Raw genomic sequence first — 27,167 nt, 5'->3', positions numbered from 1 at the left:
GGCATTTAGGATAAAAACTGAAGGAAGTTTTCAATAGCTTTGTGTCAGGAAATCAGTTGCACATAAGAGACTGATACATTATTGAGGTTTCTTAAAAGCATCTAAATCAGACTTAAAGTGTCTAGTTAGCGTCGATATCTGAACATTTTTGTGTTGAATATGTGAAGTTAGATTCTGATGATGCATTTGCTTATCCCGACATGGATACAATGTGTGAAGCCCATTTCTGGTGTCCCTTGATGTGAGGCTGCTGGAATATTGCTCACTCACTCACTTGATGCAGAGTAGCACCATTGTTACGAAGACTATGATGATGATGATAATGATAATGATGATACTCTTTTCTTTCTTCCAATAAGTTTTAGTGAGTATTATGGTGCCTAATTTCTTCTGTTTTTCACCAAAATAAATACCCAAAAGCACCAACTTTTTAAATCAGTGAAAATGTTATGAATTTTCCTAAATTTTAACGACTTCCTCATCCTGTCAGTTAATTAATTTGTGGTCACATCATAGCTCCCCTGCTTCCTCAACACATGCAGAGATCTAGTTCACCAGAACAGGTGTTGATACAATGTTCTCAGATATGCGCAGATTGGTTTGTGTTTCGTTGACACAGGTTCACAGGTTCTTCTTTCACACAAACAGAAAACAGCTAAGGGTGATTGTTAAGTATTTCTACAGATGATTGTTTATATGTGAAATGATTTTTAATGATTGCAGATGTTTAAGAAGCTTCTATTTTATTATGTATTTGTGTAAATTTAACAATATATATTTATTTTTGGATATCGGGGCGTCTTTTTTTTTGTGTTTGTGTAAATTTAACATTATTTCATTCATTATTTTTCTATTACATGGTTTAATAATATTAAAAAACTTAGTTTTGTACTTTGGTTAGTTGTGACATTTTATTAAGAAATGTGATTTGTAATAGTATTGCAGTATGAAAAAAAATGCAACTGTTACTTCCCTTGTTCAAATTTGTTTTGTTCAAAGTTAAATATGTTCAAAGCAAGAACAAACGGTTACAAGAAAGCGGTGTTTTTTATTGTGAAAAAATGTTTAATTTGGAAAGGATTAGGCAACATGTGTTTATTCAGTAACAGAGTGAATGATTAATTTCATCAATAAATTACTCAAGTCCTGATCACTCACAAAGTCAATTTACCACAAAGGGCAGATAACTCATAAGAGAAAAAGGAACTCTGGAACAGCTGGGCAGTGAACCACATGTTAGTGATCCAGTGATTTGAGTTGAGATTTTATGTCACCCGCTATTAACAAGTGTAATCCACGTCTTGAGAGCAGGAGGCGAGGGGTTATATTTCCTGCAGTAAAACTCCGCAAGACTCAATACCCCTCAGGCAATTCTCACATCTTTCCTATTATCAGATGGCAAAGTTTGCATAAATTCTTGGCAATATTTTTTATACCTCGACTAGTGTGATGATTGATAAATAGAACCAATGTCTGATTACCCCGCAATCAGCGAGCCCTATAGTTTGAGCCAGCTTGACAGCTGTAAATAGCGTATAGCGATGGAAATTTACGTCCTGAAATGCGCAACGGCTCTGATCAAACTGATGAAAGGGACATGAAACAAATTTGCTCCCCTGAATCAAAATTTTTATCAGAATCGTACATTTATCTTAAAAATCCCTTCGGTGGTGGGGTTCCGTTTTCTGTGACAGGTGGCAAGGGGTATATTAGGCGATGTAGAAGGGGAGAATACAGAACTGGGGGAATGGGATATTGATCAAGGAGAACCGATGGAGAGACGTGAGTAATATGCATTCCACATGCAGCATGCTTGCCATAATGCTTAAAGGGGCAACACTCATTGTACAGCTTGACCAGCATTGCAAGAGGGTAGTTCCAGGAAACGGTGAATTATTCAATTATATTTTTTCCTTTAATGTGCGGAGAAGTTAAAATATTTCTTTTGATGTTGATAACATATTTCCTTAATAATATTTGTCTAATATTTTCTGACGTCCATGCATGATATATTTGGGCCAAATCGCATGCCTGTGATCTTGGTTTCAAGAATTGAGAACTTCCGATACAGCATGAAAAAATTCTGCTTAATGTATACCAAAGCACTTTTCTCGCTTGCAATGAATATTGATTTATGTAACTCTATGATGGTGACATTGAGACATTTCATGTTTCATGTAATATAGTTTTTTTTAAGATAGTCATTTCTGTCATATAAACTTGTACACATGTAATGAAGCATCATTATGAATATTGCTTATGTATTTACAATGACCAATTTGATCATGATAGCCATTTCCGTGATAGACCACATATGGCATCGGAATGTTATTGGAATAACTCCAAATCTATAGCCCAAACAGGGCCTGTTTACTTTCAGTCGAACAAGGCAAACATCGTATTGAATAATCATTCAAATGTTTTATGTAGAAACATTCAGTGACAATATGTCGGAAAGCAAAATGAATGATCTACAAGAGGTAACGTGCCAATCCCACCCCCCAAATAATCCCCATCATGGAAAATGTCATAGCAGCCTGTCTCGGCTAAATAATTACATCAATACTATGAAAGTACCTAGCTAGCTTATTATATTGATTAAATTTCCTGTGTGATGGAAGCCACTGAGATATCAGGCGTTTTGTCTGGTGGAGTCTGTCACAATGTTATCGATCTCGGATCATTTGGCTTTTGATAAGTATTTTCAGAGCAGAAGTTCCTTAGTATCATTATGTGTGATGTCTTGTTCGTTTAATACATGCCTTGGTTCTTTGAGCCCTTTTGCATGAATCGATTCCAACAAGTTGCTCTTCAGGTTTGAGGATTTTGAAGAATTGAGCCAAATACAAATACATATCTTCAAGACCAATTGGATGTTTGGATTAGTAGAGATTTAAGAATATCAAAATCATGTTATTGAAATTAAATAGATTTAATTTCCTCAAAATGGTTTTGATTACAAATAAATATTGCTTAAAAATCAAATAAAAATACATTAACAATCATATTAAATCAATTATTGGGTTCAATAATTTCATTGAATACTGATCAACACATATTTGCAGCTGTATCCTGCAAATGTCTTTCTTTTACTTTCATTTTTGTAATAGATTGTATCATTATTATCATATGAGACAAAATATTTGTTTTGGAATTGTAACATAGTATTGAGATTTATTTTTCTTTTACCTAATCTCATTGATCAAATTCTGAAGGAGTCATTTTTCAAGTGCGACAACCGCATTTATCTATTACATATATTCTATGATGTTTCATAATAAATTCTATTTGGAAATTTTCACGGGATGTAGACCATCTCTAATTCATGTCCAGTGGTGACCGACAGGTCAATGGTATGCAAATGATGTTTTCTCGGCTGTAGTGACCACATGGACTGACCACACTGTGTCCCATTCCATGCAACAAACCCCACCGTAAGGGAGGCCTGGGACCCCCAAGCCTGACAACACAATGAAATCAATCGCAGGTCAAATGTGTTCACTCTCAAAGGTGCATAGTCAATAAGTGCCAATTGTCACCAAGGGACTGAGAGCTTACTGTAGCAACTTAATCTGTCTAACCACTTTTTCTCCCGAGTATAAATCCATTGTTAACTTCAAATCAATTCCTTTAATTAACCCTGAGGAAATAGAATTTTTTACTTTTTTGGACAGCATGAAAAAAGTTGTGGTGTCACCTATTTCACTTTTGACCTAGTTTCTCTGATTGACAGTATTGTGTGAAATGTACATGTGCATTTAAGAGTGAGTGTGAGTTTGGTTTTACGCCGCTTTTAGCCATATTCCAGCATTATCATGGCAGGGGACACCAGAAATGTGCTTCACACATTGTATCCATAGCTGGAGTCTTTGGCGTGACGAGCGAACACACTAGGCTACCCGACCACCCCTCATTTAAGACATAAAGATAAAGAGGGACATCACCAGTTTAGTTTTTAGCCTAGATTCATTGATTGAAGTTTCAGTGGCTGTGCTGAAAGTTCAGAAAATCTGTGCTCTACTAAGAAATGCTGTCCCAAATATAACATTTGACCACTTTCTAAATGGCATTGTGTATTCATATCTTTCAGCCATGTGAGCCGTGCCAATTAACACTTGTCAGAGGGGTACACAAAGTATGTGATCTAGACTACCAGATTTGTGGAAGTCTTGGTGGCTGAGCGGGTTAGATCGCTGACTTTTTGTGTGTTGGCAATTAGGTTCACGACTCTGAGAGTGTGGGTTCGAATCCCAGCTTAGAATCAACCACCCAAAAAGTACGAGAATCTAAGAAAGTGTTAACCCAAATATAACATTTGTTACATCACCAATTTCATTTACGACCTAGATAATTTGATTGACATAACATCGAGTGAAATGTAAGACTACATGTGGAAGAGGTAGACAAAACAGTGTTATCACCAATGTCATTAGGGCCCTAGATATCTGATTGACATTACATCGAGTGAAATGTAAGACTACATGTGGAAGAGGTAGACAATACAGTGTCATCACCAATGTCATTAGGGACCTAGATATGAAGCAGTGTTTCTTGCCAGAGCTGAAGACCAGTTGGTTCCTTTGAGTCTGAGTTTATTTACATCATAGGGGTTTATTCTGCTGTAAATGTTACTGGGCAAAGATGTAGATGTCCAGGGGGTGAAGGTGTCAACTTGCTTCACTGATGTCTAGACACAAGCCGGCATTAAATTGCTTTTGTGTTTATTTTCATAGGATATATACATAGTTATGTTCACCACTATAGACTTTATCAATTTTTGAAATGACAACTATTAATTTTATTCATGAAACATATTGAAATATGGATATCTTGATGTTATTATGGCTGAAAGAACCATATTATGGCTCAGTGAATCAGACAACCTGTTATGAGGAATTGTAATGTATGCACTTTTTGCAACAACTGTGTTTATATACATGGAATTTTCATTGGCTCGGGTTTATATGGGATATACATCTTTCATTTCATGGTCCTATTTGCCCAATGGGTATCAAAGACACTTTCATGTTGGATGATATAGATGAAGGTGTTTGTCAATCTGTGCTGTGATATAGAATATAGCTATAGTACATAGCTGATAACATCAGTGACTGGAGATCAGACATGGGGCTAGAAACTACACATATTTTACTTATGTTATTCATAAGTTCATACAGGCCATGTTTTTTGTTAGAATTGATGTATTAGTTAACAATTTGTGTTGTTAGTATTGTTGTCCAAATGCTGAAAATCTGTAGAGTTAGGGACTTGGAGGTGAAATCCTTTGCAGTGAACCAGGGCCGAGTCCACATAGTGGTTAGGACTAAGACTGTCACAGCTACCAAATTTAAGTGCTCAGATCGCTTGTGGAACAGGTTCCAGTACTGATGTGAATGTGTGAATGTAGTGTACAAACTTGTCCACCTGAAATACCTTTTTGGTACCTGATGCCTTATAATGGATCATAGATAGGGACTTCCTTTGTGGTGTAGTGGAAAGAACGTCTGCCTGCAGAGGGGAAGGTCTGTGTTCTATCCCCTGCATCATACCAAAAGAGGTTAAAAGATGGAACTTGTTGTTACCCTGCCTACCGTGTGTCATTCAGGGGATAAAATAATGACTGGCCGGCTCGGAGTTCATGTGTCTGAGTGGTTATCTATGTTAAACTGTCGCATGGTATCACAGTGGGATAGCACTATAAAACTGACAAATCTGGACTAGTACAAGCGCAGGACTTTTGGGACAGACAACTCTCAGCTGTCTCTGGTGCTTACAACAAAAGTGATGTTAGTCCTATGACCATTTTTACAGTATGTTGTGGGAGTTAGGACAGTCTTGACACCAAGATCACTCACAGCATGTGGACACTGATGGACAAATCGTGCCATTGTGTTTCACTCATAGAGATTAACAGTTCAACATCAATTTGTGAACACCAGGGTTGATTACATTGACTGGATATTGACCTTAACATACCCAATTCACAAACTGACCACCAGGAAACTCTGCCACAGTTAATGCCACGGGTGTTTAATGTTAGCTGATACAATTTTATCCGAGTGCTAAATCAGTTCTGCTGGAAGCTCTCATAAAATCAAACATCAGCATAAAAATGGTACCTTTGTCAGACTCATACTGTTTGGACTAAATTATATTTGCTCTACATTGAAGATTCCTGACATGAAGGTCATTTGGCTTGTGTTTCCAGGTTTACCCGTCAAGGCAAGAACGTCTACTCTAACTGCTCCGGACCGGGGCTGCCTATCGCTGCCCAAGCACAAGCTTACCTGGAACAAAATGTACGAGCTTGGATACAACCTAAGAAATGTAACCAGGTAAGACAATCATTTTATTATCTCTGAAATTAGTGAGATTAAAAGTTCATTAATGGACCACACTGAATTACTTATCAGTGAGTGAGTATAGTTTTATGCCGCTTTAAGCAATTTAATATTCCAGCAATATCATGTCCGGGGACACCAGAAATGGGCTTCACACATTGTACCCATGCCAGGGAATTAATTATCAGATTTTCTTCCCCACCTCCCTCGCTACTGTCCCCACTTCATGTCTTTTTGTCAGCCCCTAGTATACAGATGAAAAGAATCACTGCATGTGTTCTTGTCTTCTTTACTTCATGAAATACGTAGCCCTTCTAGACGTTCCTGGTTCATGTGAATCACATCCATCAACAGGTCCGCAGAATCCTATGATAGTTTGGTGAAATGACATCATCTCACTTTTGAAATATGTACTTGAAAATCGAATAATTAAATTATTATGGCCACAGAGGATTATGAAATTACTGTCTCAGTCGACAAGCCCATCCTAGAAGTAGGTTGGAGGAAAGGTGTTATGCCAGGCACTAGACATACATATCTTGCACTTCATTAAGCAGGACCTCCCATCTCCACAGAATCAGTAAGAGGCGACTAAGGGGATCGGGTGGTCAGGCTCACTGACTTGGTTGATGCATGTCATCATTCCCAACTGTATGGATCGTTGCTCATGATATCAATCACTGGATTGTCTTGTCCAGACTTGATTATTTCCAGACCTCCGTCATATAGCTGGAATATTGCTAAATGTGACATTAAACAACAACCAACCGTAGAATCAAGTAACCTATGCATAAGGTTAGGAAACAGTCTTCTCAAAATTAGGTTTGAAATACAATGAGCAGGCAACTCTATTGTAAGTAGGTAGGGACTGGGTAGCTATCAATCTGTGTATGTCCAATGGTATACACTTTACAACTGCCCCTTGAGTTAATCATGTTATGTCCAAACTGGTGTAGCGGATATGCAGGATGACACTAGCGACCATGACAACCATCTGGTTCTGATTAGTGTAGCCTTTTCAAAGATGATACTAGACTAGCGGATCCAGGATACCACCGTTTTTCAGAAGCCTTACACGTTAACTGTGCCTTCGGCCTAGTCACTTCATGACTTGAGTATTATATGCACACACCCTTTGGCAAAACCTGGATCCGCTTCTATATAACATACTTGCCAGCCATCATGTTCTTTGACTTAGCTGACGAAAAATTCATTTTTCATTTATGAAATATGTCTCCTGTACTTTAAACCCTCAGCAGGTGATCAAGGTGATTGTTTCATTCTTTGAAGGAAGACGTGTCACAGATTCTTGTATTGTGACAGTTATTTTGCTGTTATATGTCGAATTATATTGGTCTACCCACATTCAAGGGATAGAGCGTTTCTTTGATATGGAAGCCACTGGCTTTGTGTTCCTCGGCAATGACAACCATTCTTGTCTAATCCATTAACACAGTTGTCAAATGTCATATTTTTTTTTGTACTTGGACAGAAATATATCTTCAGGAAACACATCTATTGCCAAAAAATCTACATTGTAACATGTTGAAATTGACATCTCACCAGTGTAACAATGTTAAGCAATGTTTTCGCTACATTTCCAGCTAAAAGAGTGGAGTGTTAACAGTTACTGTCTCCATACCCTTTTTAACCTAAACTGACTCCAGAATAACACATTGGCAACATTGAATTCTCAATGAGGAATTTCTTTGATATAAACAATAGTTTTATATAGATCAGCTGATGGGAATTCCCGTTGTGTCAAGTATGTTGAAAATATATCACAAGAAAAGCTCTTAAGGGAATGCCAGTCTGTTTGAAAACAACACGACATACAAAGGGATCTCTGATCTTTCTTGAATAATTATTCACATTTACGTGGACTCTGGTCGTCCAATGACAAAATGAGAGACGCATTTCTTGATTACTTGATTGTGATAAGAGAAGGTTCTCGATAATTTTCCAAAGCGAAATCTTTTTGTTTGATGTGTTGCCTCTACTTAAGAATATGAAAGAAATTACGGAGTAGTTTATGCAACAAAGTAGATGTGTTATGGTTTCTTTTTGATAATAAAGACAGTTGTGTAACCTGATAACTGACTGTTTTTGTGAATCAAAGAGAGTTTCACATTTGAACGTCTCTGTGACTGCCACACCAAAGGGAACTGACTTTACCAAGGCATAGAAGTCATTACTAATTTTCTTTTAGAAAGTTGGTTTTATAAAATTTTGCACCCTTCTTTACAAGTTGAGAGGTTTGACAGTGTTTTCTAGAATAAGAAACACTACATTTTTTCTTCTGTATTAGACAACTGTTAACATTACTGAGTCCCATTCCATGAAGCGATCTTGGCACTACACGTATCGTAAGCCGATGTTAGGTATAGGATTTACAAACATCATTGCGCTAAGACCGCTTGAGGAATGGATCTTGTTTCTTATGTTAAGTTAAGTTAAGCGTGGACTGTTCTCCAGTTGTTCTACTCTTCAATCTAAGTTTCTCCACAGATGATGGAAACTGCTGCCTCCAAAATTATTCTGGGCGTTGCAAAATATAAAAGTTGTGGGATAAGATGCCTAGTTTGATCACTGGTCAGGTGAATGGGACTGTTAAGACAGATAAGCTCAAAGCAAGAATTTCTATGTGTCAAAATGTCAGGAACATTGATAATGGTAGAGGTATAACAGTGGAGAGATGAGGAACATGACGTACCCAACAGATGATTCCTAGGTCATGTACATGAGCACAGCCTGACAATTTTTTTATTTCTTGGTCAATATACAAAAAGAAAGAGGAAACCGATATATGTTATAAAAAAAATCAAACAAACAGCGTTATTTTTCCTTTTGCATAGCTAAGGGCAGGCATGTCTGTACTAGAGTGATTGAGTGGGATTGGTTTTATGTTGATTTTAGTTATATTCCAGCAATATTCTCACATGGACACCAGAAATGGGCTTCTCACATTGTACTTTCTATACAACAAATATAACTAGTCTGGCTTAAACGTTAATAAATGGAAAGATATTTACATGAAGCATATTTCATGTAATGTAATTAGACAAGCATTGTTGCTTCATAATTAATTTGTGTTTTAAAACAAATTAATAAATATTTCTGTATGTTATGTGTCGAAGATCAGTGGGAAATTGACATGGGTGTTGATACTATTAAAAGCGTGTTTTATGAAATTGGCAACCTTGAGGTCGACAAGTGCTCAACGTGTTGACAACAGCCCCTGAGTGATCGCACCAGGAGTTAATGACCGAACTTACATAATTCCATCATTGTGCTTAGTTTCAGTGTGAATGGCACAGGGTCAGGTACACCATTCATGGCGCTTTAAGAATATATACGAATTTCCAGAGTGCATGAAACCTTCCGAGAGCCCTTATCTAAATTGTATAATGGTAAATTGGCTACTGGGGACCTTTTATGCGCAGTGCCCATAGATTACATGTCCATGATAGAACGGCCAAGTAATTTTATCGATATCATATTCTCAATTGTCACATAATGCTGTGTGCTCTTCCTCTCTCTGGGTGACTCCTAACGTATTATCCACTGGCAAACACAGATAGTGTAAATAAGTGAAATTCCCTGTCGTGTATATATACCTGATTGATATCACACTTGACAGTTGGACATTTCACTGGTGGGATTGTACATATTCAGTTTATCAGTATTGTTTGTTTAATGGTAAGTGGGGAGAGTTGTTGATCTACCATTTCACTATACTGAATTTATTATGTGCCACTTTCATAATGAATTACTTTCCCATGAGATTTCTTATGGACATATTTGTCAAGTTTATTGCACGGCCGTGTTTTGTCGCACAATGGCTGCAAAGCGAAAAGGGTGTTGCATTTCATCGTCAATTTCGTGTTTTGTTGTCTGTTCCTTGTCAGGATCTCATAAACATCATGTCAAGCAAGTGTAATTTAAAAAGTATTCGTTTGAAGGTTGTTGCCTATTGTTAGATAAGGATGAGCAAGTAAGTTAATAATTAGGAAGTAATAAAATTGACAATTAATGTTCATGTAATAGCTCCACAACAGTGTCTTAACAATAGGATTGCTTTACTCGTAAGCACAGAAGCCTCTGGTTTTACTTATATGAGAAGAAATATGAATACATCACTATTGATTCCCACGAGTACATTTCACATTGCCCCCATTATATGTACATTTTGCCATGTGCTGGGTCAATTGCACGCTATTGGCGACACAAGCACCTGTCAGGTGGGACATCAAAGGTGTGCATCACAGATGATACGATGGTTTCATAGTGAGTGACTTTGTTGTGACAAATGGATGGTTACCTGTCAACTACACCTGTAATTAGCTTACTTGTTATGCTTGCCTCGGGATGTGGCTAGAACATTTGTAGTCGTCTATTTCACTGTGTGATGTCCATGTATACGTCGTTCTCAGGATTGTCTACTTCTTTTTTCAATTACTGGTATTTTGTGAAATTGGATTTACCAGGAGTGTCGACACTTAAAGGTAAGAGGGAGAAATATTGTTTAGCATATATTCTTTAAAGAACATTGGGCTAGTAATGATTCTTAAATTAATCATAACTTTTTTATTAACAATTTCATTAAAGACTTTAGACCCTATCTTATTGAATAAATAACTATAAATATACTGATGGATTAACCAACATTTTCAGACTTAAATATTCATTTGGTTTGAAAAGTGTTCATGCTTGTGCATCGAATGAAAGTATGGCTGTCAAAAGGATGTGACTTTGATATGTGCAATATTGATATTACAAATGGTAACCTAATCTCCCATTTTCACTCTGGCTAATCTTGTATGGACATATACAAGTTGTATTAGAGGATTAAGTTGAGTAACACCTCATCTCATGGACACACATGGTTTACATGGTCTCTGTTACTGTGGTGGAGAATGCCATTCACAAAATTTTACAAGATAAATCAATGAGACAACATGAGACTATATGGTTTATGGGCATAAGTTGACAGCACATTTGAAGTACATATTGAAGGATGATGGGGGTATTAAATTTAATGGACCATCCCTAAGTCGATATATATTGTGTGTTTGTATATCACAGGATGTTTTATGAACATGTATGCTTTAATACTGATTTGTTATTAACAATAATACATTTTATTGTAAGGTTTTAATGATGTTGAACTTGGGGTTAAGCAGGGAGACTGTGTAGACCCTACTTTATTAATGTTAGTGACATATTTTATTTCATTTGGATGAATGTTTGGTTCATTGCCATGATATGTCCCACTGTGATAGTTGAAATAGAAGGGAATAAGAATATTAATTGTACAAACCACATAACAAGTTTCAATATTACAAAATTCCACCAGATGCCTGTAGGTTGTGGAAGAAGCTGTTCTAACTTTGAAGTGATACCAGCTGCAGGTTTCTCATGTTTGGTAATTAATACATTTGAGTGTGGCTGTGACCTGTTTTATTTTTGAGATATGTACACATATATATTGACTTCCAAAGTTAGATCTATGTATCACATAACACAAGTTCATGTTTGGATCCCAAGTTAGTCTGGTCTGATGAAAATGTGGAGATTATTTTTTTCAATTTGGATATTTGTGTTTCTGCATTCTTAATGGAAAAAAAGAGAGTTAAAATATTTTTTTTTGCTAATATAGCACTGTTAGGCCCATTTGCAACCCTTACAGACATTGTGTAGTAAAGATCTAGATTTTCGAAAAATATTTTTGTTTGGTGAATAAAGTATTAAGGTTGACTTGGTAACCTTGCCTGGTCTGGTGCTTTTTTTCTCCATCCTCCAAAAGCAGATGCTGACCTATCTAAGTTGGTCCTTTATCTGAACAATAAAACAAGGTTGGCCTAAACAAAATAACATCACTCATACAATAATTGTTTGAAAACAGCATTGTACAGTACAGTGTTCCAAACAATGGCTACAGTAGAGGACATGTTTGATGAATGCATACAGACAACAATAACATACCTATGGCCAGAGCTGGAAACTCAGGATGTGGTTTATGAACTTTTTATTTCCATTTCATTGTATTTTTATAACTGTAGCTTTTTCTCTGTTAAGGGAATTCCTCGGGCTTGTTATAGCGATCTTTAAGCGATATTTGTATCTTGTCAAATGTCACTATTTGATGGCTCTGGGTGTCATTGATGTGTGTCGGAAAGAAAGTAAAAGTCATTTGTGAGATGTGGGTTGTTTCGGATAGCGGCAGGAAGGTAAGGGTTTCAACATGGTGGAATAGACAATTTCTGACAAATACTGGAAAAGATTGGGTTGTTTTGGAATGGGTGTGCCTCCTTTGGGCATACGTTTTAGAACATTTTCACAACTTTCAAGAAGCCATGATTGAGTGTTGGGATCAGCTCCACAAATTTTGAGAATTCTTTAACCAGTCGTATGTGTGATGAGTAAAGTAAACACCAAACACAGTAAACACTAGGTGTCCTCATATACCTGATGTTAAGTGTTATTAATATTACAATATTGTGTTGTGGCGGGTGCTACCCAGTAGGGCAGGACATGTTTCTACCCTTTTGGCAAACACCTGTTGTCATCACTAATTTTCAGTGATCCATTTATTAATTTTCACCTCTACTTTGCATTTCTCATTCAATGGAATCAGTTTCAGTGGATAAGTCAGATTTGTTATTCTCTGGCGTTGATGTTTTTATTGAATCATTATGGTTTCTTGGTTGAAGGTAGGTCCGCAGTGGAGATGTTAAGATAAATTCTCAAGTACAAAATCAGCCTTCCTAGTTCCCATGTTTGCCATGTTTAAAATTTCATAGTCTATTGTATGTGTAGACGTTCATGATTTGGTGTATTGTAATGTTAATTAGGAGAGAATGTTGATTTATGTTTCAAACAAAAATGACATGGAACACGATAATGAAGAAGAAACACAAAGTGATGGATAGAAAACGCAAACAAAAGATCTGTTTGTGGATAAGGTTCAACAAAGGTTATCCAAGATAAGGTCATGTGAAGAATAACAGTCTTATAGCAGAAATCCAAGCCCAGGATGTCTAGACACCATTGTTGTTATGGATAGAAGTTTGAAGCCAGAAGAACAATTTGACTAGAAATTGTTAAGAGAAATTAGAGCTTTCTGACAAATGTTCATCTCAATTCTTACTGAAATCCCAAACAGCATGGCATTAACGTTGATTGGGATGAGGGTTAGATGAACGGAACTCCAAGATTACATTGTTGCTCACATTCATCATTTTATCATGCTAGCAGTTCTCAAATTGGCAAAGTCCGATTATTTTTGTGTCAAAATGTTACTGTTGCATCAGGATCGTGCGCCACGAAGGGACCTACAATTAGATTTTATGGGAATTCATTCATTTTGACTACTGAACTGTGTTAGGAATCCTTGGGCAACACCGAAAACTCAATAAAACATGTTGGATCTTTTACCATGGGGACGGAATTATCAAGTGAAAAATCACCAGGGGAGGAAGAAAATTTTAATTACGATCTCCAACCGTCTGTTTTATACAGAGTTATCTGACCCCTAGTTCATTGCTATGCATCCAAGTTGGGCATCCCAGAATATCAAAAGTCTATCTATGCTATTATCTGCCACATGACTTTAGCTTTGTACTCTTTGGCAAATCACATCCTTAGATGATGGCAAAGACAAGATCCACGATCATTCATCAAATGGCAATTGATTCCTGATGCATAAAAAAGGTCTGACTTTAAAAATATGATCATTTACAAATTCCAGTTGCATTAAAAGTGAGTCACTGGTTGTGGGTGAGAGATGATTATATTATACAATCATTAAATATTTCAAAGTCATTGAATTTCCTTGATGGTGAATTGAGCATATTGATGATGTTGGCGTGGTTGTTATTTAATGACACATTATCTGGTAATGAGGTTTTCAATACTCATCGTATCTTATAAGCTGTTTGCTCTCATTACAAATACTTCCGCTCCAATCTGTAAAAGTCACTTCTAAAGTTTGATGTTTTCATCTAGACTTGTTAATCTTTTATGCTGAGGATGTGTTGAAAGCGTCCACTAGGTTTGAATATATTTTTTTCAGTTTTGTTTTCAAATCCGAATGCATATCATATTCTGTATTTGTATTTCATGTGTTTTTAAAAAATTAAAGGATATCCCAAAAGCAACGGGAAAAAATGTTGCGGCCTTTTATGTCTAATTTGGACTCTTTTTGAAACATTAAAAGGATTTATTTTTATCTGATTGCTTTAAGCGGTAATATGATAAGACTTATTGTTTCTAAACTGGTTATGGGCTTTCTGTTGTGAGGATTTTGATATTTTTATTCCTCATCAACATACTTAACAATTTGTTCAACTAAAGCCCGGTTTTCAATACAATTGTGCAAACCTCCTGACAGAATAATTGGCAATTGTGTTCACACAATTCCGAATCAGGCACCCAAAAAAGTGTCCCTTTGAAATCGACCACAAACTTTTTATCATTCCAAGTTTCCATCATATTCATTGTTATTTGTTGCAAGGAAAATAGCAGGATCACAATGTCAGTTTATAGAAAACAAGCTCAAGCTCTCAAAGCATTTGAGCCGACATCAAGTCGAGCGACAAATTGTTCACCGCTCACAGGGTTGTGCCAGTAGTTCCATTGAAAATGTGTTTTATTGTAATGAATTCAAATAAAAGGTCTTCTCTTTAGGGGCAGGCCAAACAAAAAACAGCATTAGATTGAGAACTGCTTCTTGGATCCCCTATCAACTGTTTGTCGACCAGCATGAACGATATGGACAAGCTTCGCAAATCATCATCAACTTTCGATTATCTAATTAATTCACGAAATCATCAGCAAACACTGAAAAGGCTTAAGAGGAAAACGTATCAGGAATTTTTTTGTAAGGGCCTCCACGTAATTTATGCAGTTCCTCTTGCCCGTGGCGAGAAGCCATCAACACCAGGTCCCATCAAACAGGGGGGCCATGAAGATATAAACCTGGCAAGGCTGTGACTAAGCAGAGTTGTAACTGTTTGTGTTACCCATCTTCAAACACTGCATGACAATATACACCAATAATTCTCTTCATCATGACCAGGCTCCAGATACAGCCTCTTTATCTGAGAGAAAATCTTTTAAATAGGCTCATCTCGTGGCAATATTTTTCTGAAAATGTCGCGATGACGACTTTGACGGTTAGTTTTCATGAGAAGAATTAAATGTGTGCGCTTCCCCCGGCTTGGTGCTAATTGCTTGGATTAGAAGCGTAAAAAGCGGGGCTTGTATCTCTGCAGGACCCCAAGGCTAACTATTGACCCAATGCTGTATTTGCCCTCTCTTAGGTCATCGCGAATTTTTTATTACAAAGTTTTTCTCGATTTGACTGGCCTTTAGGCTAGCTTGATCAGCTGCGTCTCTGAATATCTTCATTAATACATGGCTTAGGGAGGCTTGGACTGTGAAGCAATTCAACACCAGATAAATTGTGCTTGCCTGTTGTCCTGTTTTGAGATCACCGCTTAGTAAACTTTCTCTCATGGAGGCCCCTCGGGTGCATGCATGTTCTCGAGATGAGAGGGAAAATGTAATAGATTCAACAGTAATTGGTCTTTTGAGCTACAAAATGAATAATGTAATATCAAAGAGAAATTAAGATTTAAGCGACTACTCTCCTGCTCTTTGCACACCGAGTGTAGCTGCTACCGATTCGAACCATTTAATCATGATGAGGTCTTGTTATGATCCGTCATTGGGAAAAACTGCTCGCCGCTTCGCTTCATTCAATGGCTTGCCTACATCATTGCTTGACTATGGAAATCCTATCATCGAATATATTTTAACGGATAAATTTACTATGACTGTTCTCGTGGAGACAGATATTTATATAGTGGCTGGAGGTCAAAGGTAAAGGAAGATGGATAACATTTTCATTATTGGATGTGGAGTTATGATAGGGAGGATAGTGTTTAAGGAATTTCATTGACTGGATATTCATGGAGACTACAATGATTGATGAACATTCAGAATGGTGGCTGGTAAGATAGATAAACTTTGGATTTCAATTATAGTATTTTTCTGATCCTTACCATGTGTTGAGTTAATATTGTTTTGTATACATGGTGTAAATAATTCATATTTTGGAATTGGAAAACTTCATAATCAATTCCATGTCTTGCCAGGAACTGTTTCAGCAAATGCAGTTCAAAACAATTTCATTTTCCCATCACTTACCAAAGCCATATCAATGATATGTATTCAAATTGACACTTAAACTAACTTTGACAAGAAAGTGTCATACTCCAGAAAAAGCAGCCATGCTCTCATTTGACTTTAAAATGGTCTGCATACATATAAGTTCAAATGTTTGATCACGATCGCTGAAAGATGTAACAAAGATCAGTGTTTTTTACCAGCTACCTTGGGGCCTGCATTTGCCTTTGATGTATGGCTATGTTTTCTGTCCCTAGTTTATCGTTGTGTAATGGGAGCTGTTGCTTGTTGGACATTGTGTTAACCTTTCTAACAAGAAGCTTTTTCCAGTCTGTAAATACTGTTAGAGATTATATTGTGGTAATTGAGGTTGTTGTTGTACAAAGACAATAAAAATATATTTTTGTATTTTGATTGAAAAAATGATTTAGGGTGGTTTGGTGTAAACACGTTTCTTCCTTTGACACATGCTGAAGGCTGTCGTTTTGTTTTTAGGTTTTCAATGGTTGGTTTTGTGTCAAAATTCATCTAATCCTGAACAGTCTCAAAGGCAATGGATGGAACTTGTAGAGTATGTTATATTGTACAGCTGAGGAATTGTTCAAATCATGCGAAGTTGCAAAAATATGTCTTTGTCATTCATTTGTGATGATAAGGATATAATGATGGTAATGATGATGATGATGATGATTGTTTACTTGTTTATATTAATTCACTGATTATGATGATACAACATGATGAAGATGGCGATGAAAACTGACATGATGATGATGATGATGATGATGATGATGATGATGATGATAAGAATGCTGTTGAAACAGTGTAACATCATTCCCACAATGCATTACTTTTTTATATTTATTCACTGATTATGATGATACAAACATGATGAAGATGGCGATGAAAACTGACATGATGATGATGATGATGATGATGATGATGATGATAAGAATGCTGTTGAAACAGTGTAACATCATTCCCACAATGCATCATCCAAATGATAAGGGAATCATTTTTGTGTGGCTCCATGCTTTTTCCCAAAGTTGCAAGTCCATTATATGAAAGCATCCTATTGATTCAAATTAACAATAATTTTCCTCTTTCATGATTTCCAATCATATGATCATATAAAAGTGGTCAGGACACTTTTGTTCAATCTGTTATAATTTGAACCGCAGAAAATGAATAACAAACCAAACATTTGTCATGGATTTTGATTTTCAAGTAACCGATTAAGCTCAATTTTCCAATTCTGTATATGATGAAAGGAGCAGTGTTCTATAATGTTAACAAAAAACTTAAGCCTAAAAAAACACCATGCCAAACCAGCAATTCATCTAATATTCACTAACAGGATATTGAAGAACTTTCTAAAGAAATATTCAATATTAATATCAGAATCAAACGATTTTTTTTTAGCTTCACCCTCATTTAGTAATGGATGCCTGATACTGAATGTCGAACCAACAATTAACATATTCTAGCCATTTGTACACAATAGCCTGTCACACCTGAATTAGGTAAAAAGAAAACGGGGCGGCCAAAGTTCTGTAAACCAACTCAAGCTATGACTCCATAAGATTAAACCCGAGAGCCCATTGAGAAACGTGAATGAAAACAGTTAAGAATTAAGGGGATCAATATGTATGGAACGAGCAGCCATGGAGTGATTAAGGGATTAACAATGAGAACTGAAAGAAGGCGGGGCAGCATTGGAAGCAACAAAGTCGCCCGTGTTGCAGGTAGCAGATCTAGTGATAACGAAACAATGCTGTGACACCTCAGCTTGAGCTTATTAGCAGAGTTGCACCTTTGTGAACCAGTCAGTGAAATTCTGAAGAGGTCTTAATGATCATTGAGTTGGTGCCTCCGACTGGTGATTGGCCGGGCCGTGTGTCAGATTTGGGATATTTATGATATTTCTGCATTAGTTAGACATGCATCCGTTGGATGTTATTGGTTTGAGATTGATGTAGAAATTTGGTGTTCGTTCGGAGACTGCAGTGAGTAATCCATGGCAGGGGGTTGGAATACTTAATACGTCATGTGTCCTACATGGCTGGTGAGTAGTGACGTTTGCTTCTAATTTTGTATATTTCTTCTTTTTTTAGCAGTTTTTGTTTAAATACCTGAATAACTTGTTTAAGTTTTGTTGTAGATTGTAAAGATTTCTTATGTTGCAATAAACCTTCTTATGGAAATATTAAGATATTAAGAAGATTTATATTTTGACATCTCTTGTTATTCAGCTTATCTTCAACACTATATGTCCTTGCAACATGATGTTATATTGTATTGTTAATCACTCATATTTCTCTCGTAACATTTGTAAGTTTGTCATTTAACACAGTGGTTTGTGATAATTCAAGCTGATTGCCCTAAAGTTGTGAAAGATGTTTTGTTCGCTGGTTTAATTTATCATTTTAAATCTGTTTTAGTTTATTCTAATAAGATATCACTATGTTTTATGTTAATAAATAATGTTGAAAATTTATATGCAGTCTGACATATGACTATGTGATAATGTTAAAGCTTCGGCAGTGTTGGGAGGATGAATCTGTTGCTTCCTCTTATCATCAGTGTTTCATCCTACTCAGTACATTATCATCTTAAGCTCTTGACATAATTATGTTCTTTGCTGGATTTGTTTTTTTGGCCACACCCAACTTTCCGTGGACTAATTTTAGCCAGACCCTAATGTTTCATGGCAGGAGAGCATTCGAACCATTTATTCAACTAATGCAAGAGTCGATGAAATGCAGATCAATTTCATTTGTCCTGTTAACGATTAAACAGATTCTATTATTAATTATTATATAACATCTCATCTATGTCATTGCGAAGGGATAGTTGGGTAGCCTTGTGGCTAAAGCGTTCGCTCATCATGCCGAAGACCCAGGTTCGATTCCTGACATGGGTACAATGTGTGAAGCCCATTTCTGGTGTCCCCCGCCGTGATATTGCTGGAATATTGCTAAAAGCGGCGTAAAACTATACTCACTCACACTCGCTCATTGGAAAGAATTTAGTTGGTTTCGCAATATATTTCCTATGAAGTAAATTTATTTGAATTGATACATTGGAAGTCCTTAAACTTGTCATTCAGTCTTGATGTATTGGATAAATATTATGACTGGTGTTTTAGGAAATTAGGTTAAGCATGATGGCTCATATTTGTAGTTTGATGGGTTAACTTGTGTATTTCATCATATTGTTTCATGTACATAGCCTTTTTGTGGAGGAAAGTGAAATATCTGCCTCTCACTAAGATGTGTGAGTTGGTTGTACACGACTTGTAGCAATAAATATGGTAGCAGCAGCAGGAAAGACTTCACATATTTTACCCAGGATTGAACCCGGCATGGTGAGCCTACACCTTACCTACTAGGCTACCCGTTTACATTTAACATGTGCATGGTTTAGATTATTTAGAACAAGACGAATATTTTCATTTACTATAAGTCTATCCTGTCTGTTCAATGCATTTGAAAGCATACACATATTTAAATGAATAACAAGAAATAACTATGAACTGAAAATTACTCCTAGAATTTATCCATGTCAATTAAATGGATACATGATCTATCTATATTGGAGAGAGAGTAATTGGAACGAGATTACTGAAAATGTTTATATTATTATGGCAAAATGTCTATATGACAAAGTGATGCAGATAGGACTTATCAACATAAGGAACAAAGAATATGAAACATAATAAGCAAAAATATAGGATACAGAGTTCCACGCTATTTGAATTGCCCAATCTGGATGAACAGATACCGTTTACAGAAAGCCCTACAGGTGGTTGAAATGAAACAAGCAATGTTGAAGCTATGAACATGCCTCTTTAATGAGACTGTCAACTTAAAGCTGTACATCATGTCAGAGTGATTCAATGCCACCGCTTTGCTCTCCCAACCATTGAATCCTAGGCCAACCATTGAATCTAGGGCCAGGCAGTGGATCCCGGATAGGGTCTGTCCACTGGCCTGTCAGTCGACATGGGGAAGATGTGATTGCCTTGACATTGCATCCACAAGATAATGAAATGATTGCAAGCTAAGCTCTGTCTGCTGTCATGGGCAGGGATGGTGATTAAGTAATCTATATTTGCCAGAATTAAGTGAATTATTGGAAGTGTACCACAGTTATTAAATAAGGTGTCATATTCCATTTTTTCATCAAGATCTGTAATAATTCTCAGTATCTGATTTGTGGGATTTAATAAAGGACCTAATTATTCATTTTCCAAAATTGCAATCAATAGTTTGTTCTTGAGAAGGGACACTCCTTTTTAGCTCATTTGTATATTATACTAATTCGAGATTTGATGTTGTGTAACATTGCTTTTTAAAATAAGATGTCTTTGTCAAACTGGTCATGGCTTAAAGGTTGAGTGTAAGGTTGAATTATATTTGGATGGTTCTTTCCCCCACAAGAACTGCCAAATTTGAAAAATGAGGAAATGTTTTTACGTGTTTTAAAACTTATCAGGAAGTTTCAAATAACTAAGAATAAACAGCATAGAGATCAGGTGTAAAATTTGTTAAAATGGTTGATGTTTTCTAGGAAGGCTGTTCCTAATGCTTGAACCTGTGAATGTTTTTGACCCTTTGTGATTTATGAAGGGAACATGTGAAATATATATTCTAGTTCACTGGCTTTTTCATGGTCAGATTTTTCTCAGGAGGTTGTAAACATTGTCATGTTTGAGACATGCTTGATTATGAAATAAGACAAAACACTGAAAGTGACAGAAAGCATGTCTGATAACTTTCACATCAATTTCTAAAAACATTGTATAACTTTAGACTTTGCCAATTCCATCAGGCCCCCAAAGGACCCTTATCATACCTCATCCTTTAAATCAGAACTGTTCATTTCCCTTGGAACACTTGATTGAAATATAAAAATTTAAAAAAATTAAAATCAAAACTCTTAACTCACATCATATCAGAGCCATTCATGAATTTTAAGTTATTTAAAATCTAATTACAAGTCAATAAAAATTTATATATTTTTTAAGTCAACAATGGCGACCAAAATGACAACAGCACTACATAAGGGCGACAGGAAGTATTGATATGATGACACATCTTCATTTTTGTGGAATTTTCCCCCCAAAATTGGTCAAGTGGTCTTGCAATAAGTGTCAAGCAGGAAATTCCAGTGTTGAATATTGGCCATGTCGTGCTTTACAACCGAAAAAGTCAGCGGTCCATCAGCGAAAAAAAAATTGCCATGTGTGTCATCTTTCAACAATTCTCCTTTTTCTCCCACTGTGTGGCTATAGTGTCAGAGGACACTCATGAATTATGGAAAAGGCGTCCCCACTTGAAATGAATCAAAATCAATGCCACCCCCCAAATAATTGACGGGCAGCCTCGTTGATCAAGGTGTGAGATGGACAAGTTGTTTCTAATTATGTTATGGTATGCATCGTCCATTCCATGCTTGTAGCATGCTGTTAATGTCGGTCCATCTTGTTAGTCATAACCCTGCAAGTATTGGTGCACAGTTCACCATCTACAGGTCTGAAAGATGGGGTGATCTTTAGGGATAGTGACAAAGCTGTCACTGTGTATTGTGTACGATGGTTCAGCCTGCCTGATCCCCTGTAAGACGGTTTGATTACAGGTATGTTTGGGGAAGATTGTCTTTGCTGGGTATATGGTGTTATTGATTTGTCAGTGGAATTGTGTCAGTATGATATGGTGGTATTGATATTGGAGTAGTTGTAGTGGAAGTAGTAGTGGTAGTAGAAGTAGTTGTAGCTGAAGTAGTCATTATATAGAAACTGTAGGAGTACAACTTACAGTGGTATTTGTAAAAGTAGTGGGAGAAACAGTTACATTAAAAGTAGTAGTAAAGGTTTTGGTGGTAGAGTGAGTGAGTTGGGTTTAACTCCAATTTTAACAGTATTCCAGTCATATCACATTGTGTCAGCTTAATATTGGAGGAAAGCCAGAATTGATGCTTACCACTTCGATGAAACCCAAGAGCACGGGTATGGTGCTGACAAACCTTGAAACATAATCGGGGTGAACCAGGATTCGAACCCACAATCATAGGTTTCTGGCATGCCCAAGGGACACAACTCTGCACAGCTATTCGATCCGTGCCCCTTTTTGGTGGCAGAAGTGTTAGTAGTGGTAGTGTTTGTAGTAGTGTTAGTACATGTACTAGTAGTGGTAGTAATAGTAATAGTAATAGTAACGGTAATAGTAGTGTTAGTGTTTGTAGAAGTAGTTGTAGTAGTAGTTGTAGTAGTAGTTGTAGTAGTAGTGGTGGTGAGGTGAGGTGAAATGTGGGTAACATCGTGTTCAAGATTATTGCACTTAACGTGTGTGTGTGCGTGTGTGTGTGTGTGTGTGTGTGCGTGTGCGTGTGCGTGTGCGTGTGTGTGTGCGTGTGCGTGTGTGTGTGCTTGTGCTTGTGCTTGTACTGATCCGGACTGTTGCCGAATTATAGTGCTAGCTCACTGACATAACATGCTGCAGTTTAACATGAATACCCCACTCAGACACAATATACTGACTCCGAGGTGACCAGTTTTAGAACCCCAGATCTTCTGCTTGCGGATGGATGCTCTACTACTAGACCCCGGAGAGAAGTAGTAATAGTAGTAGTAGTAGTAGTAGTAGAATAGAGGTAGAATAATAGAAGTAGAAATCATATGATATGACGTGTTCTGATGTTGCTGATGAGCAATGGCAAGCATTTGGTACTAGGGACCTAGTCTGCCTTACTATCATCTTTGCATTAGTTACATTGGTAATAGACATGCATGTACTTGTAATTCAGTATTGTAAACATCAAGTCACCTGTAAATCATGTCCTTCACACATTATTGACATTATATCTTTTGCAGATGTTAGCTGGTCAGTCTGGTCGGCAGGAGAAAATGTATGGCAGCCCGGAGACTGGTGACCTCAGTGGTCAGCATGGACATTCACCCCTACCTCAACCTATCTACCACACCCCCTCCCCACATTGGCACAGTCCACCGCCTCAGGGGCAGATAACTCCAGGACAGCCACATCCTGTACAGAGAGTTATGTCCCCTGGGCCAGGGTCGCCTCCACCCAACCCTTCTGCAGCAGTTTCCTTCTTTGCAAGGTAAGATTTAAGTTCAAATATATATATTACTAACCTACAGAGCTTCATATTGATTTATATACTTATGGGGCAAGGTGACTCATATCTCTCATGAATTTTGTTTTTGTCAGGGGTCAATTATCCGTGTCTTCTGGCAATGTGAAGCTATTGCCTATTATATGCTTATTCTTTAGGGATAAGAAGTATATTTAGACATGGAGTCTATGGTATTCTCACACAGATTTAAACATTAAACGTGTGAATTTTTATATTTATGACATCAGTGAATCAGTTTCTTAATAAAAATTTGGAAACAGATGAAATGAAATTAGACCGTCTCTATTATTCCACTTCTCAAATAAATTTGCCAAAATTCACATCATCAATTTTAATAATTATGAGAACCAGATTTGAATAATCCTATTTAAATTTGCTGCAAATGTGAAACAAATTTAAGCTCTTGAACATTTTGTTCTTGTGGCTAGAAAATACTGGATTCATGTTTAATCCTAATTGAAACCAGCTGAATTATTCCTCATAAATCGTTCAGAAAAAAATGGAAGTTCAAATTGGACAAAAAGTTGGTGCTAGGACTAATTACATTATGCTGCCCCAATGAAGGTAGTATTTTGTAGAGTTATCTCAATGGCAGCATTGCAGTGTCGTCTGTAATTGAATTTTGAACTCATTCTTCCAAAGACAGTGGTTAGGGGAACAGACCATTAAAATTAATGTAGACTGTCATAGACTGAGGTGTGATGGTCATAGAAGGGTCTTTTAGATTCAGCACTGTGTCAGAAGATGGCCTGGGTTATAACAAGCTTGGCACAAGGATTGGTATGAAATTCATGAAATGTAACACACTTCTTTCATTATCACCTTTAAAGAGCATTTGTTGTGTTCTTCAGAATTGTTTTTTGATTCCTCGATACCACTGGCGCCCTGGGCCTCCTCAAATCCGTTTTAGTCTCACATGTTTTATGTTACGTGTGAAATGTCCCTTTCTTCTGGCTATGAGGATTATTCATTTGCGACTCGGGAGGATAAAGCAATTTTCATGGTGTCTGGGGGAACTTTTTCAATTAACATGCTTTTAAAGCTTCAATACTGACAAATGTTGAATTCAATGCTAAAATATTACACTGCAAGGCAAGAATTCTTATAACAAATGAGACGTTTGTTCCTTTGAAATTAAGGAGCTAATTTTTGTCGTGTGTGAAAAAAGGGATTATATGATGAAAAAAATCGGACAAAAAATGACCAATTTGGTAACACTGATCACCAAAGTCGTCAATAAAAAAATCGTGACAAACTGCACACCCTTTTACAATGAAGTCTCATTTTGATGGCTGGAATCAAGATGATCAAATTTGGCTCCAACTTTAGGAAGGGATACATTGATTATCCATAAAATTGCAGGCAACAAATTTCTCATAATTAATGAGTTTTTGTGACTGACTCATGGTATGTGCAAGCTACTACCAGACTTTTGGAGGAGTATGACATCTCTGCCATTGGTGGAGAGGCCACTCAGGCCAGGATTGGTTATCGAAGTAAATATTTACGAGCTTGTCTGACTATTGTCGTTATCATTATGGTCGCAAGTAATGGTTAGAATCGGCCAATTCCAACTTAATCCCTATGCTTGGTAAATCCTCGTCTGTTGATAGGATAATGATTCATTCTTTTCCTATAGTCAGTTGGATAGAAAGAAAGTGAGAGAATTTACCAGGTGTTAAGCTAATTAAGGGTTAAGCAAATAGCACGTATCCCTGGTCTAACATGCCATAATGGGTATTGTGAAAAAATGTATTGAGTTTGTTAAGTAGCTTTTGTTGCGCTTTCTTTGTTCAAAGTGTAAGCAATTTGGTCGATAATGAGACCATGCTTTGACAATTATTTGAAGTGATAATGATAGGATTATGAGAGAATATTCACTGTGTTAATTAGAACTAAAATATGCTATTGTCCACTTGTGTCGTAAATATGAACCAATATTGACAAATATTTTTTTTTATCATTATCGTAATTTGTGGTTGTGTTTAAGCTGATATTTATTTCACATAAAATATGAAGGAGGAAAGAAATGTGTATTGTTATTTATGGACAAAATGATATAATATGAAACACAAATTTTCATCGGTGAAGGCAAACAGCCTGCAGGGGGGAAGAGTAAAAAGGGAAATCATCAACAGTATCTTTTTTGTAATTTGGTTTAGATTGACATTACCATAGGGAAATATGAGAAGTTGAAACAGATCACTGCTTGTAAATTTCATGTCGTGACAGACGTTGGCGAAATACACAAGACTACCAAAAAATAATCAGTTTGATTTCCTAATATCTTTTTTGACGATTTTGACAGATTTTTAGCTCCCACAGTGTTTCTGACTTTGAGTCCGGAGAGGACAAACACAACAAGAATTTAAAAACTTGATTCTCTGTTAGCACTATTGATTGACTTGAACAACCTTCTGTTCATTTTGAATAGGTGCACAGTACAAACTACTAAATCAATTGATAGCATTTCCCTCTCCGCTCACCAGACTGAAACCTTACAAGAAGATAAATGATATTAACAGTAAAGTCATATTTTGAGATGTGTTTTGCATTTGAGGTACAGAGCTGAGCTGCAGGTGTGGTATCGATCTGGTTGTTGAGATTTATGCTAAAAACTATTTCCCTAATGTCCTATTTTATGGTTGAATAACCCGGGCCAATAGGACTTACTGTGACAGGCTTAAAGCAAGAATTATTAGATTAGACACCCGCCATCATTACTCAGTGTCAGAGTTTGTATTCAATTGCTCACTGGCGTGTTTAGAAAAGTAATTAATGTGGTACTTTTATGTTCTATTTCATTTCCATAATTTCATCAAAACCACAATTTAACTTCTTGATAAATATATAAAGGATATTGGCATATAGTGAACTAGCCACAGAACAAAAAGTCATAAATTTATTTCTGTCACCAAGTAAACAAGAATGCATTGCCCGAGAAAGAAATAAGCGTGGTCGTTAATATCAGGCATTGATGTCTAATTAATATCATAAGGCCTTAACTACATATGATGATGATTCAATTTGATTGTGAGATATATGAGTTAATTGTTGGGGTAACTGTCATTGTTGCCTTATGGGTGCTTTAGGGACAAACAGATGGTCACTGTGGGGTACAGTGTTTAAGGCAATAAAACCCAGCAATATTGTTACCATTGTACATTACTATTATACATTTCAATGTCTCACTGCATGGGACTTTCAATGGAGGCTTTTGAAATGAATTTGGGTTGATTTATTTTGGGTATGAGTCTGAGTTGGGGTGGTGGACCTCAAAACTTCATCATCATTTTAATGAATAATAAATTTGAGCAATGTGTCGTTTGGGGGATTAATGTTTGTCAGCTGTGCATGATTGATGACCATGACCAGTGCTACTGAAACTGACAATGCTGATGTGTGTGGTTTTGGTGGGTTGTTGTACCTTGACGAGGCTATAAACTAGAGCTGATTGTCCTCCTTGTCATATTATTGAGA

At 36.7% G+C, this 27,167-nt stretch overlaps 1 protein-coding gene across 4 annotated transcripts in view; it reads left to right on the top strand.

Annotated features, from left to right (window-relative positions):
• The window catches only part of LOC139442148 (kinesin-like protein KIF26B), a 318,510-nt gene that overhangs the window by 188,478 nt on the left and 102,865 nt on the right, over window positions 1-27,167 (top strand). For all 4 annotated transcript variants that reach the window (XM_071222952.1, XM_071222951.1, XM_071222949.1 and 1 more), the window contains 2 exons: window positions 6,209-6,335; window positions 23,404-23,651. In XM_071222952.1, the coding sequence (XP_071079053.1) occupies window positions 6,209-6,335; window positions 23,404-23,651 (375 nt within the window). The remainder of the gene's footprint in view (window positions 1-6,208; window positions 6,336-23,403; window positions 23,652-27,167) is intronic.

This window comes from Haliotis cracherodii, unplaced genomic scaffold (genome assembly GCF_022045235.1).
Source record: "Haliotis cracherodii isolate W230 unplaced genomic scaffold, xgHalCrac1.p SCAF_5, whole genome shotgun sequence".
In the NCBI taxonomy this organism is placed as follows: Eukaryota; Metazoa; Mollusca; class Gastropoda; order Lepetellida; family Haliotidae; genus Haliotis; species Haliotis cracherodii.
This window is presented reverse-complemented; position numbering and strand designations above follow the sequence as displayed.